The 15949-nt window shown below is 45.3% G+C and overlaps 1 protein-coding gene across 2 annotated transcripts in view; it reads right to left on the bottom strand.

Moving 5' to 3' along the window:
- The window catches only part of LOC110520771 (protein FAM171A1), a 47250-nt gene that overhangs the window by 18767 nt on the left and 12534 nt on the right, over positions 1 to 15949 (bottom strand). Inside the window, exons 3-4 of one of the 2 annotated variants that reach the window (XM_036967158.2) lie at positions 12629 to 12721; positions 2304 to 2462 (exon numbers count right to left, since the gene is read on the bottom strand). In XM_036967158.2, the coding sequence (XP_036823053.2) occupies positions 2304 to 2462; positions 12629 to 12721 (252 nt within the window). The remainder of the gene's footprint in view (positions 1 to 2303; positions 2463 to 12628; positions 12722 to 15949) is intronic. The other variant, XM_090223179.1, reaches the window with a different exon arrangement.

Raw genomic sequence — 15949 nt, 5'->3', positions numbered from 1 at the left:
GAGAGAGGAGAGGTAGTGAGAGAGAGAGGAGAGGTAGTGAGAGGGAGAGAGAGAGGTGTAGTGAGAGGGAGAGAGAGAGAGGAGAGGTGTAGTGAGAGGGAGAGAGAGAGGAGAGGTGTAGTGAGAGGGAGAGAGAGAGAGGAGAGGTGTATGTAGTGAGAGGGAGAGAGAGAGGAGAGGTGTATGTAGTGAGAGGGAGAGAGGGGAGAGGTGTATGTAGTGAGAGGGAGAGAGGGGAGAGGTGTATGTAGTGAGAGGGAGAGAGGGGAGAGGTGTATGTAGTGAGAGGGAGAGAGAGAGGAGAGGTGTAGTGAGAGGGAGAGAGAGGAGAGGTGCAGTGAGAGGGAGAGAGAGGAGAGGTGTATGTAGTGAGAGGGAGAGAGAGGAGAGGTGTAGTGAGAGAGAGGAGAGGTGTAGTGAGAGAGAGAGGAGAGGTAGTGAGAGAGAGGAGAGGTAGTGAGAGAGAGGAGAGGTAGTGAGAGAGAGAGGAGAGGTAGTGAGGGAGAGCGGAGAGGGAGGGAGAGAGGAGAGAGGGAGAGGAGAGGTGTAGTGAGAGAGAGGGAGAGAGAGGAGAGGTGTAGTGAGAGAGAGGGAGAGAGAGGAGAGGTGTATGTAGTGAGAGAGAGGAGAGGTGTAGTGAGAGAGAGAGAGAGGATAGGTGTAGTGAGAGAGGGAGAGAGGTACAGTGAAAGAGAGGGAGAGAGAGGAGAGGTGCAGTGAGAGGGAGAGAGAGGAGAGGTGCAGTGAGAGGGAGAGAGAGAGAGGAGAGGTGTATGTAGTGAGAGGGAGAGAGAGGAGAGGTGTAGTGAGAGAGAGGAGAGGTGTAGTGAGAGAGAGAGGAGAGGTGTAGTGAGAGAGAGAGGAGAGGTAGTGAGAGAGAGAGGAGAGGTAGTGAGAGAGAGAGGAGAGGTAGTGAGAGAGAGAGGAGAGGTGTATGTAGTGAGAGGGAGAGAGAGAGGAGAGGTGTATGTAGTGAGGGCGAGAGAGGAGAGGTGTAGTGAGAGAGAGGAGGTAGTGAGAGAGAGAGGAGAGGTAGTGAGAGGGAGGGAGAGAGGAGAGGTGTAGTGAGAGGGAGAGAGAGAGTTGTAGTGAGAGGGAGAGAGAGAGGAGAGGTGTATGTAGTGAGAGGGAGAGAGAGAGGAGAGGTGTATGTAGTGAGAGGGAGAGAGAGAGGAGAGGAGAGGTGTATGTAGTGAGAGGGAGAGAGAGAGGAGAGGTGTATGTAGTGAGAGGGAGAGAGAGAGGAGAGGTGTATGTAGTGAGAGGGAGAGAGAGAGGAGAGGTGTATGTAGTGAGAGGGAGAGAGAGGAGAGGTGTATGTAGTGAGAGGGAGAGAGAGAGGAGAGGTGTATGTAGTGAGGGAGAGAGAGAGGAGAGGTGTATGTAGTGAGGGAGAGAGAGGGGAGAGGTGTATGTAGTGAGGGAGAGAGAGGAGAGGTGTAGTGAGAGGGAGAGAGAGAGAGGAGCGGTGTAGTGAGAGGGAGAGAGAAAGAGGAGAGGTGTAGTGAGAGGGAGAGAGAGAGGAGAGGTGTAGTGAGAGGGAGAGAGAGAGGAGAGGTGTATGTAGTGAGAGGGAGAGAGAGAGGAGAGGTGTATGTAGTGAGAGGGAGAGAGAGAGGAGAGGTGTATGTAGTGAGAGGGAGAGAGAGAGGAGAGGTGTATGTAGTGAGAGGGAGAGAGAGAGGAGAGGTGTAGTGAGAGGGAGAGAGAGAGAAGATGTAGTGAGAGGGAGAGAGAGAGGAGAGGTGTATGTAGTGAGAGGGAGAGAGAGAGGAGAGGTGTATGTAGTGAGAGGGAGAGAGAGGAGAAGTGTATGTAGTGAGAGGGAGAGAGAGAGGAGAGGTGTATGTAGTGAGAGAGAGAGGTGTAGTGAGAGGGAGGGAGAGAGGAGAGGTGGTGAGAGGAGAGGTGTAGTGTTTATTCACATCCACCCCTCACTTCCCCACACCCACTCCTCTTTCCTCCCTCCACCACATCCCACCCCTACCCTCCCACCTTCACCCCACCCTCCCCTGATCCCTCCCTTGACCCCACCCGCCCACCCACCCCTCTCCACCCACCCACTTACCCCTCATCCATCCCTTCACCACACACTCCCCACCAGCCCCTCATGTCTTCTATCCCACCCACCCCTCATCCCCCACCCACCCTTCATCCCCCTCCTCCCTTCACCCCATCCACCCCTCATCCACATGTCAAATACTTTATTTAGTTTGTCGGATACAACGGTACCAATGGAATGGTACCAAGAGTGTATTCCACCTAAGTCTGGTCCCAGTCTGTCCCAGTCCCAGTGGAGGTACCTGTTCCGTTGCCCCCCAGGCCCTGTAGGTAGGGGAAGTGCTGGATGTGGCTGGGGTTATTGGCCACAGTCAGCAGGGCAGTGAGATTGCTGTAGGACGAGTTGGGAGGGAGGCTCAGGGCTCGACGCTGGAACTGAACCCAGGACTGACCCCTCGATCCTGGGGAGGAAAGAGGGGGGGGGGGGTCAGGAACCACTCACACACTTAGATCCAGTGTTCCTTAGTGTCCATCTCCCCTGTAACCCTTGTAGCTCACCAGATGAATGTCTGTAAGATGTGTGATGAACGTCACATGGATGTTGGTCTTCTCTCCTCTCTCTCTCTTATCACTGTTTTTACTCCTAAATATTACATCTCAGCTTTCTAATGGTTTTTCTCTTTTACTCAATCAGTTCCTTCCATCTCCCTCTGCCACCCTTCCTCTCCCTCTCCCTCTTTCTCTCTCACTGCCTCTTCCTCTCTCCCTCCCTCTTTCTCTCTCACTGCCTCTCTCTAAGGGGTGTATTGGCATGGGAAACATGTTCACATTGCTAAAGCAAGTGGAATAGATAAACAAAAGTCAAATAAAACAATACAAAAATGAACAGTAAACATTACACTCACAAAAGTTCATTATGTGCAAATAGTTAAAGGAAAAATAAATAAATATGGGTTGTATTTACAATGGTGTTTGTTCTTCACTGGTTGCCCTTTTCTTGTGGCAACAGGTCACACATTTTGCTGCTGTGATGGTACACTGTGGTAATAGATATGGGAGTATAATAGATATGATATGTATATAGATATATATAGATATGGGAGTTTATGAAAATTTGATTTGTTTTTCGAATTCCTTGTAGGTCTGTGTAATCTGAGGGAAATATGTCTCTCTAATATGGTCACGCATTTGGCAGGAGGTTAGGAAGTGCAGCTCAGTTTCCACCTCATTTTGTGGACAGTGAGCACATAGCCTGTCTTCTCTTCAGAGCCAGGTTTGCCTACAGCAGCCTCTCTCAATAGCAAGGCTATGCTCACTGAGTCTGTACATAGTCAAAGCTGTGCTTAAGTTTGGGTCGGTCACAGTGGTGAGGTATTCTGCCACTGTGTACTCTCTGTGTAGGGCCAAATAGCATTATAGTTTGCTCTGTTTTTTTGTGAAATTTTTCCAATGTGTCAAGTAATTCTCTTTTTGTTTTCTCATGATTTGGTTGTGTCTAATTGTGTTGCTGTCCTGGGGTTCTGTGGGGTCTGTTTGTGAACAGAGCCTCAGGACCAGCTTGCTTACGGGACTCTTTTCCAGGTTCATCTCTCTGTAGGTGATGGCTTTGTTATGGAAGGTTTGGGAATCGCTTCCTTTTAGGTGGTTGTAGAATTTAACGGCTCTTTTCTGGATTTTGATAATTAGTGGGTATCGGCCTAATTCTGCTCTGCATGCATTATTTGGTGTTCTACGTTGTACACAGAGGATATTGTTACTGAATTCTGTGTGCAGAGTCTCAATTTGGTGTTTGTCCCATTTTGTGAATGTTTGGATTCAATGGATTGTATAACTGATTCAAGTATTTTTAGCCAGATCCTAATTGGTATGGCGAATTGTATGTTCCTTTTGATGGCATAGAAAGCCCTTCTTGTTTCTCAGATCGTTCACAGCTTTGTGGAAGTTATCTGTGGCACTGATGTTTAGGCGGAGGTTTGTTTATGCTGTCTACAAACAATCTATAACTGGGCTAATACACTTCAACTATGACAGACAAAATGAGGGAAAAAAATCCAGAAAATCACAATGTAGGATTTGTAATGAATTTATTTGCAAATTATGGTGGAAAATAAGTATTTGGTCACCTACAAACAAGCAAGATTTCTGGCTCTCACAGACCTGTAACTTCTTTAAGAGGCTCCTCTGTCCTCCACTCGTTACCTGTATTAATGGCACCAGTTTGAACTTGTTATCAGTATAAAAAACACCTGTCCACAACCTCAAACAGTCACACTCTAAACTCCACTATGGCCAAGACCAAAGATCTGTCAAAGGACACCAGAAACAAAATTGTAGACCTGCACCAGGCTGGGAAGACTGAATCTACAATAGGTAAGCAGCTTGGTTTGAAGAAATCAACTGTGGGAGCAATTATTAGGAAATGGAAGACATACAAGACCACTGATAATCTCCCTCGATCTGGGGCTCCACGCAAGATCTCACCCTGTGGGGTCAAAATGATCACAAGAACGGTGAGCAAAAATCCCAGAACCACACGGGGGGACCTAGTGAATGACCTGCAGAGAGCTGGGACCAAAGTAACAAAGCCTACCATCAATAACACACTACGCCGCCAGGGACTCAAATCCTGCAGTGCCAGACGTGTCCCCCTGCTTAAGCCAGTACATGTCCAGGCCCGTCTGAAGTTTGCTAGAGAGCATTTGGATGATCCAGAAGATGATTGGGAGAATGTCATATGGTCAGATGAAACCAAAATATAACTTTTTGGTAAAAACTCAACTCGTCTTGTTTGGAGGACAAAGAATGCTGAGTTGCATCCAAAGAACACCATACCTACTGTGAAGCATGGGGTGGAAACATTATGCTTTGGGGCTGTTTTTCTGCAAAGGGACCAGGATGACTGATCCGTGTAAATGAAAGAATGAATGGGGCCATGTATTGTGAGATTTTGAGTGAAAACCTCCTTCCATCAGCAAGGGTATTGAAGATGAAACGTGGCTGGGTCTTTCAGCATGACAATGATCCCAAACACACCGCCCGGGCAACGAAGGAATGGCTTTGTAAGAAGCATTTCAAGGTCCTGGAGTGGCCTAGCCAGTCTCCAGATCTCAACCCCATAGAAAATCTTTGGAGGGAGTTGAAAGTCCGTGTTGCCCAGCAACAGCCCCAAAACATCACTGCTCTAGAGGAGATCTGCATGGAGGAATGGGCCAAAATACCAGCAACAGTGTGTGAAAACCTTGTGAAGACTTACAGAAAACGTTTGACCTCTGTCATTGCCAACAAAGGGTATATAACAAAGTATTGAGATAAACTTTTGTTATTGACCAAATACTTATTTTCCACCATAATTTGCAAATAAATTCATAAAAAATCCTACAATGTGATTTTCTGGATTTTTTTTCCTAATTTTGTCTGTCATAGTTGAAGTGTAAGTATGATGAAAATTACAGGCCTCTCTCATATTTTTAAAGTGGGAGAACTTGCACAATTGGTGGCTGACTAAATACTTTTTGCCCCACTAAAAAAGATGTTTAGCAGATGTTATTGCAGGTGTAGCGAAATGCTTGTGTTCCTAGCTCCAACAGTGCAGTAGTATCTAACACTTCACAATACACACAAATCTCAAAGTAAAAGAATGGAACTAGCAAAGGATATGAACAAAATGTGCCCACGTGGTTACATGCAGCTCTCGCTTTGATCTCAAAACAAGCGCATCTACTCACAACCGCTCATGCTGTAAACACAGTCCAGTTCAACGTAAAATGGCACAGATCCATATATGGCAATGGTCTTTTTGCATATAGGCCTACTGCAGATCTGATTGGTTATGCTGCAGTCTGTGTAGATAACGGGCTGAGTCGTTCATGTCAATGCAATAGAATCCTACTCCGTTGGCTTCTGCCTACAACCAAATTTTGTTTCAGTATGTTGCATTGAAAGTGGCAAATATTGCCTTGATTCAATCACAATTGCCACAGTAAAGGGAAACTGTGATAGTGTTAAGGAAAACTCTAGAACAGTGGCCACCAACCTTTTCTGAGTCAAGATCCCTTTCCGAGCCAAAATGCAAGCCGAGATCTACCGCTCAAATTTTTTTTTTTTTTAAATAGGCTAAACTTTTTTTCTTTGAAACATTAACCAATTAAAAACAGCCCTGTAGCAATGAGGTTTGTGCAGTAGGCTACAGGCCCAATACATTATCACCACATACTGGCTTTGCTTGAATTGCCCTGCCAATGCATTGTAGTTTGGGACATAAAAAATATATATTAAAAACATGAGGCTATATGATCACACCGGTAACAGATCTGTTGTTGTATTACTTGTGAGGCACAGCTGAGTGAGCAGACATTTAAATAATTTGCTTTTTATTTTACTGGGCTGATGGTGCCTGCATCTGATGGTCAGTCTCAGCGGAGGGAGAGAGCAGCAGACTGAGGGTCAGTCTCAGCGGAGGGAGAGAGCAGCAGACTGAGGGTCAGTCTCAGCAAAGGGAGAGAGCAGCAGACTGAGGGTCAGTCTCAGCAGAGGGAGAGAGCAGCAGACTGAGGGTCAGTCTCAGCAAAGGGAGAGAGCAGCAGACTGAGGGTCAGTCTCAGCAAAGGGAGAGAGCAGCAGACTGAGGGTCAGTCTCAGCAGAGGGAGAGAGCAGCAGACTGAGGGTCAGTCTCAGCGGAGGGAGAGAGCAGCAGACTGAGGGTCAGTCTCAGCGGAGGGAGAGAGCAGCAGACTGAGGGTCAGTCTCTCAACATCCCTCCGCTCTCCCGTTCCGCCACTGAAACTGACCAAAAAGGGACACCTTCTTCCAGCTGTTGGCGAAACTCAAGTCGCAGAGGGAGAGAGCATTATTTCCACCTCATGCACAAATTCATGTTGTTACTCCTATGACCAGAGAAAGTGAAATATTCCTTGATATTAAAAAAGACCCAAGCCACTAATAATAACAAGCCTGTAGATACACTTTCCTACTCATTCATCACTGCTGCACTGCTTGTTGCAGAGCTGAGTGGAAATAGGAAGAAAATGCATTTTATGGCTTATAAAAGTGTTGAATACAAAGTGTTGAATACAAAGTGTTGAATACAAAGTGTTGAATACAAAGTGTTGAATACAAAGTGTTGAATACAAAGTGTTGAATACAAAGTGTTGAATACAAAGTGTTGAATACAAAGTGTTGAATACAAAGTGTTGAATACAAAGTGTTGAATACAAAGTGTTGAATACAAAGTGTTGAATACAAAGTGTTGAATACAAAGTGTTGAATACAAAGTGTTGAATACAAAGTGCTGAATACAAAGTGTTGACAGGGCTGAGTAAGAACTTAAACATGGAGTCACTCATAAAAACAGCAGCTCTTTGCTGTATCCGTTGACAGTCTCTCTCTAGTCATGGTTTTAAATGTTCTGATATCTGCTGTATTCGTTGACAGTCTCTCTCTAGTCATGGTTTTAAATGTTCTGATATCTGCTGTATTCGTTGACAGTCTCTCTCTAGTCATGGTTTTAAATGTTCTGATATCTGCTGTATTCGTTGACAGTCTCTCTCTAGTCATGGTTTTAAATGTTCTGATATCTGCTGTATTCGTTGACAGTTTCTCTCTAGTCATGGTTTTAAATGTTCTGATATCTGCTGTATTCGTTGACAGTTTCTCTCTAGTCATGGTTTTAAATGTTCTGATATCTGCTGTATTCGTTGACAGTCTCTCTCTAGTCATGGTTTTAAATGTTCTGATATCTGCTGTATTCGTTGACAGTCTCTCTCTAGTCATGGTTTTAAATGTTCTGATATCTGCTGTATTCGTTGACATTCTCTCTCTAGTCATGGTTTTAAATGTTCTGATATCTGCTGTATTCGTTGACAGTTTCTCTCTAGTCATGGTTTTAAATGTTCTGATATCTGCTGTATTCGTTGACAGTCTCTCTCTAGTCATGGTTTTAAATGTTCTGATATCTGCTGTATTCGTTGACAGTTTCTCTCTAGTCATGGTTTTAAATGTTCTGATATCTGCTGTATTCGTTGACAGTCTCTCTCTAGTCATGGTTTTAAATGTTCTGATATCTGCTGTATTCGTTGACAGTCTCTCTCTAGTCATGGTTTTAAATGTTCTGATATCTGCTGTATTCGTTGACAGTCTCTCTCTAGTCATGGTTTTAAATGTTCTGATATCTGCTGTATTCGTTGACAGTTTCTCTCTAGTCATGGTTTTAAATGTTCTGATATCTGCTGTATTCGTTGACAGTTTCTCTCTAGTCATGGTTTTAAATGTTCTGATATCTGCTGTATTCGTTGACAGTCTCTCTCTAGTCATGGTTTTAAATGTTCTGATATCTGCTGTATTCGTTGACAGTCTCTCTCTAGTCATGGTTTTAAATGTTCTGATATCTGCTGTATTCGTTGACAGTCTCTCTAGTCATGGTTTTAAATGTTCTGATATCTGCTGTATTCGTTGACAGTTTCTCTCTAGTCATGGTTTTAAATGTTCTGATATCTGCTGTATTCGTTGACAGTCTCTCTAGTCATGGTTTTAAATGTTCTGATATCTGCTGTATTCGTTGACAGTCTCTCTCTAGTCATGGTTTTAAATGTTCTGATATCTGCTGTATTCGTTGACAGTTTCTCTCTAGTCATGGTTTTAAATGTTCTGATATCTGCTGTATTCGTTGACAGTCTCTCTCTAGTCCTGGTTTTAAATGTTCTGATATCTGCTGTATTCGTTGACAGTCTCTCTCTAGTCATGGTTTTAAATGTTCTGATATCTGCTGTATTCGTTGACAGTCTCTCTCTAGTCATGGTTTTAAATGTTCTGATATCTGCTGTATTTGTTGACAGTCTCTCTCTAGTCATGGTTTTAAATGTTCTGATATCTGCTGTATTCGTTGACAGTTTCTCTCTAGTCATGGTTTTAAATGTTCTGATATCTGCTGTATTCGTTGACAGTCTCTCTCTAGTCATGGTTTTAAATGTTCTGATATCTGCTGTATTCGTTGACAGTTTCTCTCTAGTCATGGTTTTAAATGTTCTGATATCTGCTGTATTCGTTGACAGTCTCTCTCTAGTCATGGTTTTAAATGTTCTGATATCTGCTGTATTCGTTGACAGTCTCTCTCTAGTCATGGTTTTAAATGTTCTGATATCTGCTGTATTCGTTGACAGTTTCTCTCTAGTCATGGTTTTAAATGTTCTGATATCTGCTGTATTCGTTGACAGTTTCTCTCTAGTCATGGTTTTAAATGTTCTGATATCTGCTGTATTCGTTGACAGTCTCTCTCTAGTCATGGTTTTAAATGTTCTGATATCTGCTGTATTCGTTGACAGTCTCTCTCTAGTCATGGTTTTAAATGTTCTGATATCTGCTGTATTCATTGACAGTCTCTCTCTAGTCATGGTTTTAAATGTTCTGATATCTGCTGTATTCGTTGACAGTTTCTCTCTAGTCATGGTTTTAAATGTTCTGATATCTGCTGTATTCGTTGACAGTTTCTCTCTAGTCATGGTTTTAAATGTTCTGATATCTGCTGTATTCGTTGACAGTCTCTCTCTAGTCATGGTTTTAAATGTTCTGATATCTGCTGTATTCGTTGACAGTTTCTCTCTAGTCATGGTTTTAAATGTTCTGATATCTGCTGTATTCGTTGACAGTCTCTCTCTAGTCATGGTTTTAAATGTTCTGATATCTGCTGTATTCATTGACAGTTTCTCTCTAGTCATGGTTTTAAATGTTCTGATATCTTTGCTGTAGCTTTCTTGTACTGCAGACAAGGTCATCTGAGCCATCCCATTGGCCAGCGGGAGGCCTGTAGTGCACTTGATTTGCTCTCCGGGCAGAGTTTGTACCTTCAGACACATGAAATGTTTCAAAATGGCAACAGTTGGCCTGTCCGGCGCGCAGGGCAGCTGAATCTTGTGCAGCTACCACCAATAACCGAAGCCAAAAAAATGATAGAAACGCAGGGCTTTATCGCTGGGTTTTTTACAGAAATGTATAGAGATTGACTAGGGATGCCTTGGAGATACATCGTGATTGAAGTTCAATCTCGTTCTCTCCGTGGGCTGATATTTCTTCTGTGAGGCAGTCCCGCGGGAGCTGCGTGGTCTCAGGGCTACTGCGCGCAGCTTTGAGGGAACATTGCTTGTGAGTACCAGAAGTCCTCAAGAGAATAGTAAAACAACATTTTGTCGGTCCTCACTTGTAAAAAGGCTATTTTAGGCTTAGGGATTAGGTTTAGGGCTAGAACTAGGGGTTAGGTTTAGGGGTTAGAGAAACTAGGATTTTGAATGGGACTCCGTTGTTGGTCCCCAAAAAGTCTTCACAAGTTTAGTAAGACATAGCTGTGTGTGGACATGTTTAATCGACCAATGAAAAAATACATTTCTAGGGGGTTTAGGGTAAGGTTAGAATTAGTGTCAGTGTTAAAATTGGGGTAATTGGTTGTGGGTTAGGTTTAGGTTTTGTGGTAAGGTTAGGTAGAATATGATTTTGAATGGGAATCAATTGTGTGTCCCCACAAGGTTAGTTAAACAAGACTGTGTGTGTGTGTGTGTGTGTGTGTGTGTGTGTGTGTGTGTGTGCGTGTGCACGCGCTCGCGGACATGTTTAACTACAAGAATAGTAAACAAAAACAAAAATTAGACCAATGAAAAATACTAGATTTAGATTAAGGTTAGAATTAGTGTTAGTATTGGGGTAAGGGGTTGTGGGTTAGGAGATGGTGTTGGGGTATGATTAGGGGTTAAGGAAATTAGGATTTAGAATGGGAATCAATTGTGTCCCCACAAGGTTAGTTAAACAAGACTGTGTGTGTTGAAGAGAAGTTTGTAAGTGGGGCTTCGCGATGATGTCATAGTGTTTCCACTGTGGTGAGTGTACATTCCTGGGCAATGAGACACCGCTGCAGCCGTGCCTGTGTGTTTTCTCTAGCTCTGTGTATCCTCTGCCTTCAGTACACCTGATCTGGTATTGATCTGAACGTCCAGTTTTGAAGGAGGTCTGTTATTGAACTGAATGTCCAGTTTTGAAGGAGGTCTGTTATTGTGCCAATCCAAAAAGCCCCTCCTCATCCTCTTCCCCTCCTAAGAGTTCCCTCTGTTCTTCCATCTATAATGGACATTGCACCCTTCCCGCCTCTCTTCCCCCCTTCTCCCCATCCCCTCTTCCCATCCCCCTCTCTTCCACCTCCCCTCACTTCCCAAGTTCTCCCCATCCCCTCTTCCCAGCCTCACCCCCTTTCCCTCACCCCCTCTCTTCCCCCATCCCCCCTTCCCCCTTTCCCTCATCCCCTCTTCCCCCACCCCTCCCCCTTCTCCCCACCCCTCTCTTCCCTCATTCTCCCCATCCCCCCATCTCTTCCCCCATTCTCCCCATCCCCCTCTTCCCCCGTTCTCCCCATCCCCTCTTCCCCCGTTCTCCCCATCCCCTCTTCCCAGCCTCTCTCCCTTTCCCTCACCCCCTCTCTTCCCCCATCCCCCCTTCCCCTCTCTTCCCCCATTCTCCCCATCCCCCCTTCCCCTCTCTTCCCCCCTTCCTCCCCATCCCCTCTTCCCCCCTTCTCCCCACCCCTCTCTTCCCCATTCTCCCCATCCCCCCCTTCCCTCTCCCCATCTCTTCCCCCATTCTCCCCATCCCCCTTTCCCTCACCCCCTCTTCCCCCATCCCCCCTTCCCCTCTCTTCCCCGTTCTCCCCATCCCCTCTTCCCCCCTTCTCCTCTTCCCCCCTTCTCCCCATCCCCTCATTCTCCCCACTCCCTCTCTTCCCCCTTCTCCCCACCCCCTCTCCTCCCCCGCTCCCCATCCCCTCTTCCCAGCCTCTCCCCCTTTCCCTCACCCCCTCTCTTCCCCCTTCTCCCCACCCGCTCTTCCCCCATTCTCCCCATCCCTTCCCCCTTCCCCCGTTCTCCCCATCCCCTCTCTTCCCCCCACCCCCTCTTCCCACCCCCTCTCTTCCCCCTTCCCCCGACCCCCTCTTCCCCTTCTTCCCACCCCCTCTCTTCCCCCTTCTTCCCACCCCCTCTCTTCCCCCTACCCCCTCTCTTCCCCACCCCCTCTCTTCCCCCTTCTCCCCACCCCCACTGTATGCACCAGACCATATCATGATATAACACACTGTGTGGATGAGGACCACTGTATGCACCAGACCATATCATGATATAACACACTGTGTGTGGATGGGGACCACTGTATGCACCAGACCATAGCATGATTATCCTGCCCTCCTGGAGGACGGACACACACAGCTCAGTCAGCAACATTTAAAGGAGTAGCAGCAGCAGAACCTCACTCAGAGATGATGGCAGAGCAGGAGAAGAGCAGATGGTATGGGACACACTAAATGAGTGTGGTTATTGAAGACGAACACACACACATAGCAAAACAAGCACACTGATCAGACACACGGCAGACAAAGATACATGTTATAAGATCACATCTAATTTAATATGTTCTAATGTAATTGCTCCTGACTGATTGACAGAGGAACAGAGGACACATGCTGCCTGTGTGTGTGTGTGTGTGTGTGTGCGCGGGTCTTTCATTAGAGAGATGTTTTAAAGGGGTGGACATATTTCATTATTAATGTGTGTGAGGTCACTGGGCCAGGAACATTGACTAAGAACACACTCTCTCTCTCACCTTGGGATCCAGAGTTAATGTGTATCAGGTCTTCATACACCATCAGAGTGGCAGCTCTCTCTGGTAGCAGCTCCAGACTGAGAGAGGAAAACACTGGAACACACACATTTCAGTCATTTTGACATTTCAGCAGACGCTTGGCGTTGCAAGCACCATGCTCTACCAACTGAGCCACATGGGACCCACCACAGTCACTCATTTATTCATCACAATAACCCCCCCTGTGGCTCATTTTTATTCTCACTAATAAAAGGTCAACTATTGAATTTTGTGTTCCTCTCAACTTCATTCTAAACCTAGTGGTTTCTTTATTTTCTAGCATTGTGGTTTGTAGATTTTTTTTTTTTTAAAGATCTTACTTGATTAGTTTAAATCTCTAGCTTTCCCTTTTCCATTCTCTGTGATCTGCCTCGACTATTAAAGCCTTGGATGGTGTTTTTCATAGCGCCCTTCATTTAATCACATTTAATTACTCAACACTGTATTCTTCACCAAAAGGTTCTCTGTAGAATCACTACAGTCTTTTTGTTTACAAAGCCCTGCTCCACAAACTCCCGACGTACCTTCGCTAACATCACTATTAAGACTTAAAATGACAAGTTCTTAAACCTGTTCACAGGGTTGGTTAACTCTGGAGACTCCTTTGGTGTCTAGAGTGTTAGGTAAATCAGCCTTTCATTTCCTTGCACCGTACGTGTGGAATGATCTACAATACACTTTAAAATGGGAGGGATTGGTGCCTCTAGGTCATGTCAGACGGTTGTTAAGGGACCTTTTTACAGAAGAATGTGTCTGTTTTTTATGAACGTGTTTTGCTTTTCGTGCATTTTATTGTGTATATGAATGTGTAGTTAAATGTGTTTGTTGTATTTTGATGTGTATTGTGGTGCTATACAGGGCTCACCTGGAAGAGAGACCTTGACTCCCTGTCTATATAAAGAGATGCTGGTCTCAGCATTGACTACCTGTCTTTATAAAGAGACGCTGGTCTCAGCATTGACTCCCTGTCTATATAAAGAGATGCTGGTCTCAGCATTGACTCCCTGTCTCAGCATGGACTCCCAGTCTAAATAAAGAGACGCTGGTTTCAGCATTGTCAAAGACTCCAGCCACCCTAGTCATAGACTCTTCTCTCTGCACGGCAAGTCTAGGTCCAAGAGGCTTCTAAACAGCTTCTACCTCCAAGCCATAAGACTATAATCAAATGGCTACCCAGACTATGCATTGCCGCCCCCCCCCCCCTTATACCGCTAATACTTTGTTATTATTTAAGCACAGTCACTTTAATAACTCTACCTACATGTACATATTACCTCAATTACCTCGACTAACCTGTACCCCCGCACATTGACTCTGTACCGGAACCCCCTGTATATGGTCTCACTATTGTTATTTTACTGCTGCTCTTTAATTACTTGTTACTTTTATTTCTTATTCTTATTTGTATTTTTTTAACTGCATTGTTGGTTAGGGGTTTGTAAGTAAGCATTTCACTGTAAGTTCTACACTTGTTGTATTCGGAGCATGTGACTAATAACATTTGATTTGGCTCCCTGTCTAAATAAAGAGACCTTGGTCTCAGCATTGACTCCCTGTCTAAATAAAAGAGACCTTGGTCTCAGCATTGACTCCCTGTCTAAATAAAGAGACCTTGGTCTCAGCATTGACTCCCTGTCTAAATAAAAAGAGACCTTGGTCTCAGCATTGACTCCCTGTCTAAATAAAGAGACCTTGGTCTCAGCAATGACTCCCTGTCTAAATAAAGAGACCTTGGTCTCAGCATTGACTCCCTGTCTAAATAAAATAGACCTTGGTCTCAGCATTGACTCCCTGTCTAAATAAAGAGACCTTGGTCTCAGCATTGACTCCCTGTCTAAATAAAAGAGACATTGGTCTCAGCATTGACTCCCTGTCTAAATAAAAGAGACCTTGGTCTCAGCATTGACTCCCTGTCTAAATAAAAGAGACCTTGGTCTCAGCATTGACTCCCTGTCTAAATAAAGAGACCTTGGTCTCAGCATTGACTCCCTGTCTAAATAAAGAGACCTTGGTCTCAGCATTGACTCCCTGTCTAAATAAAGAGACCTTGGTCTCAGCATTGACTCCCTGTCTAAATAAAGAGACCTTGGTCTCAGCATTGACTCCCTGTCTAAATAAAAGAGACCTTGGTCTCAGCATTGACTCCCTGTCTAAATAAAGAGACCTTGGTCTCAGCATTGACTCCCTGTCTAAATAAAGAGACCTTGGTCTCAGCATTGACTCCCTGTCTAAATAAAGAGACCTTGGTCTCAGCATTGACTCCCTGTCTAAATAAAGAGACCTTGGTCTCAGCATTGACTCCCTGTCTAAATAAAGAGACCTTGGTCTCAGCATTGACTCCCTGTCTAAATAAAAAGAGACCTTGGTCTCAGCATTGACTCCCTGTCTAAATAAAGAGACCTTGGTCTCAGCATTGACTCCCTGTCTAAATAAAAAGACCTTGGTCTCAGCATTGACTCCCTGTCTAAATAAAGAGACCTTGGTCTCAGCATTGACTCCCTGTCTAAATAAAGAGACCTTGGTCTCAGCATTGACTCCCTGTCTAAATAAAGAGACCTTGGTCTCAGCATTGACTACCTGTCTAAATAAAGAGACCTTGGTCTCAGTATTGACTACCTGTCTAAACAAAGACTGAATAAAAATCAGAGACAAAAGTTATCCTCTTTACTCCTCCTTTCCTCTCTCTCCGCCACTCCTCCCCTTTCCTCTCTCTCCGTCACTCCTCCCCTTTCCTCTCTCCGCCACTCCTCCCCTTTCCTCTCTCTCCGCCACTCCTCCCCTTTCCTCTCTTTCCGCCACTCCTCCCCTTTCCTCTCTCTCCGCCACTCCTCCCCTTTCCGCCCTCTCCGTCACTCCTCCCCTTTCCTCCCTCTCCGTCACTCCTCCCTTTCCTCTCTCTCGTCACTCCTCCCCTTTCCTCTCTCTCATCACTCCTCCCCTTTCCTCGCTCGTCACTCCTCCCCTTTCCTCTCGTCACTCCTCCCCTTTCCTCTCTCGTCACTCCTCCTTTCCTCTCTCTCGTCACTCCTCCTTTCCTCTCTCTCGTCACTCCTCCTTTCCTCTCTCTCGTCACTCCTCCTTTCCTCTCTCTCGTCACTCCTCCTTTCCTCTCTCTCTCGTCACTCCTCCCTTTCCTCTCTCTCGTCACTCCTCCCCTTTCCTCTCTCTCATCACTCCTCCCCTTTCCTCTCGTCACTCCTCCTTTCCTCTCTCTCGTCACTCCTCCTTTCCTCTCTCTCGTCACTCCTCCTTTCCTCTCGTCACTCCTCCTTTCCTCTCTCT

This window comes from Oncorhynchus mykiss, chromosome 3, assembly GCF_057628025.1.
Source record: "Oncorhynchus mykiss isolate SJ-2025 chromosome 3, ASM5762802v1, whole genome shotgun sequence".
Taxonomy (NCBI): domain Eukaryota; kingdom Metazoa; phylum Chordata; class Actinopteri; order Salmoniformes; family Salmonidae; genus Oncorhynchus; species Oncorhynchus mykiss.
The sequence above is the reverse complement of the archived record's forward strand: the minus strand, read 5'-3'. Positions and strand labels throughout refer to the sequence as shown.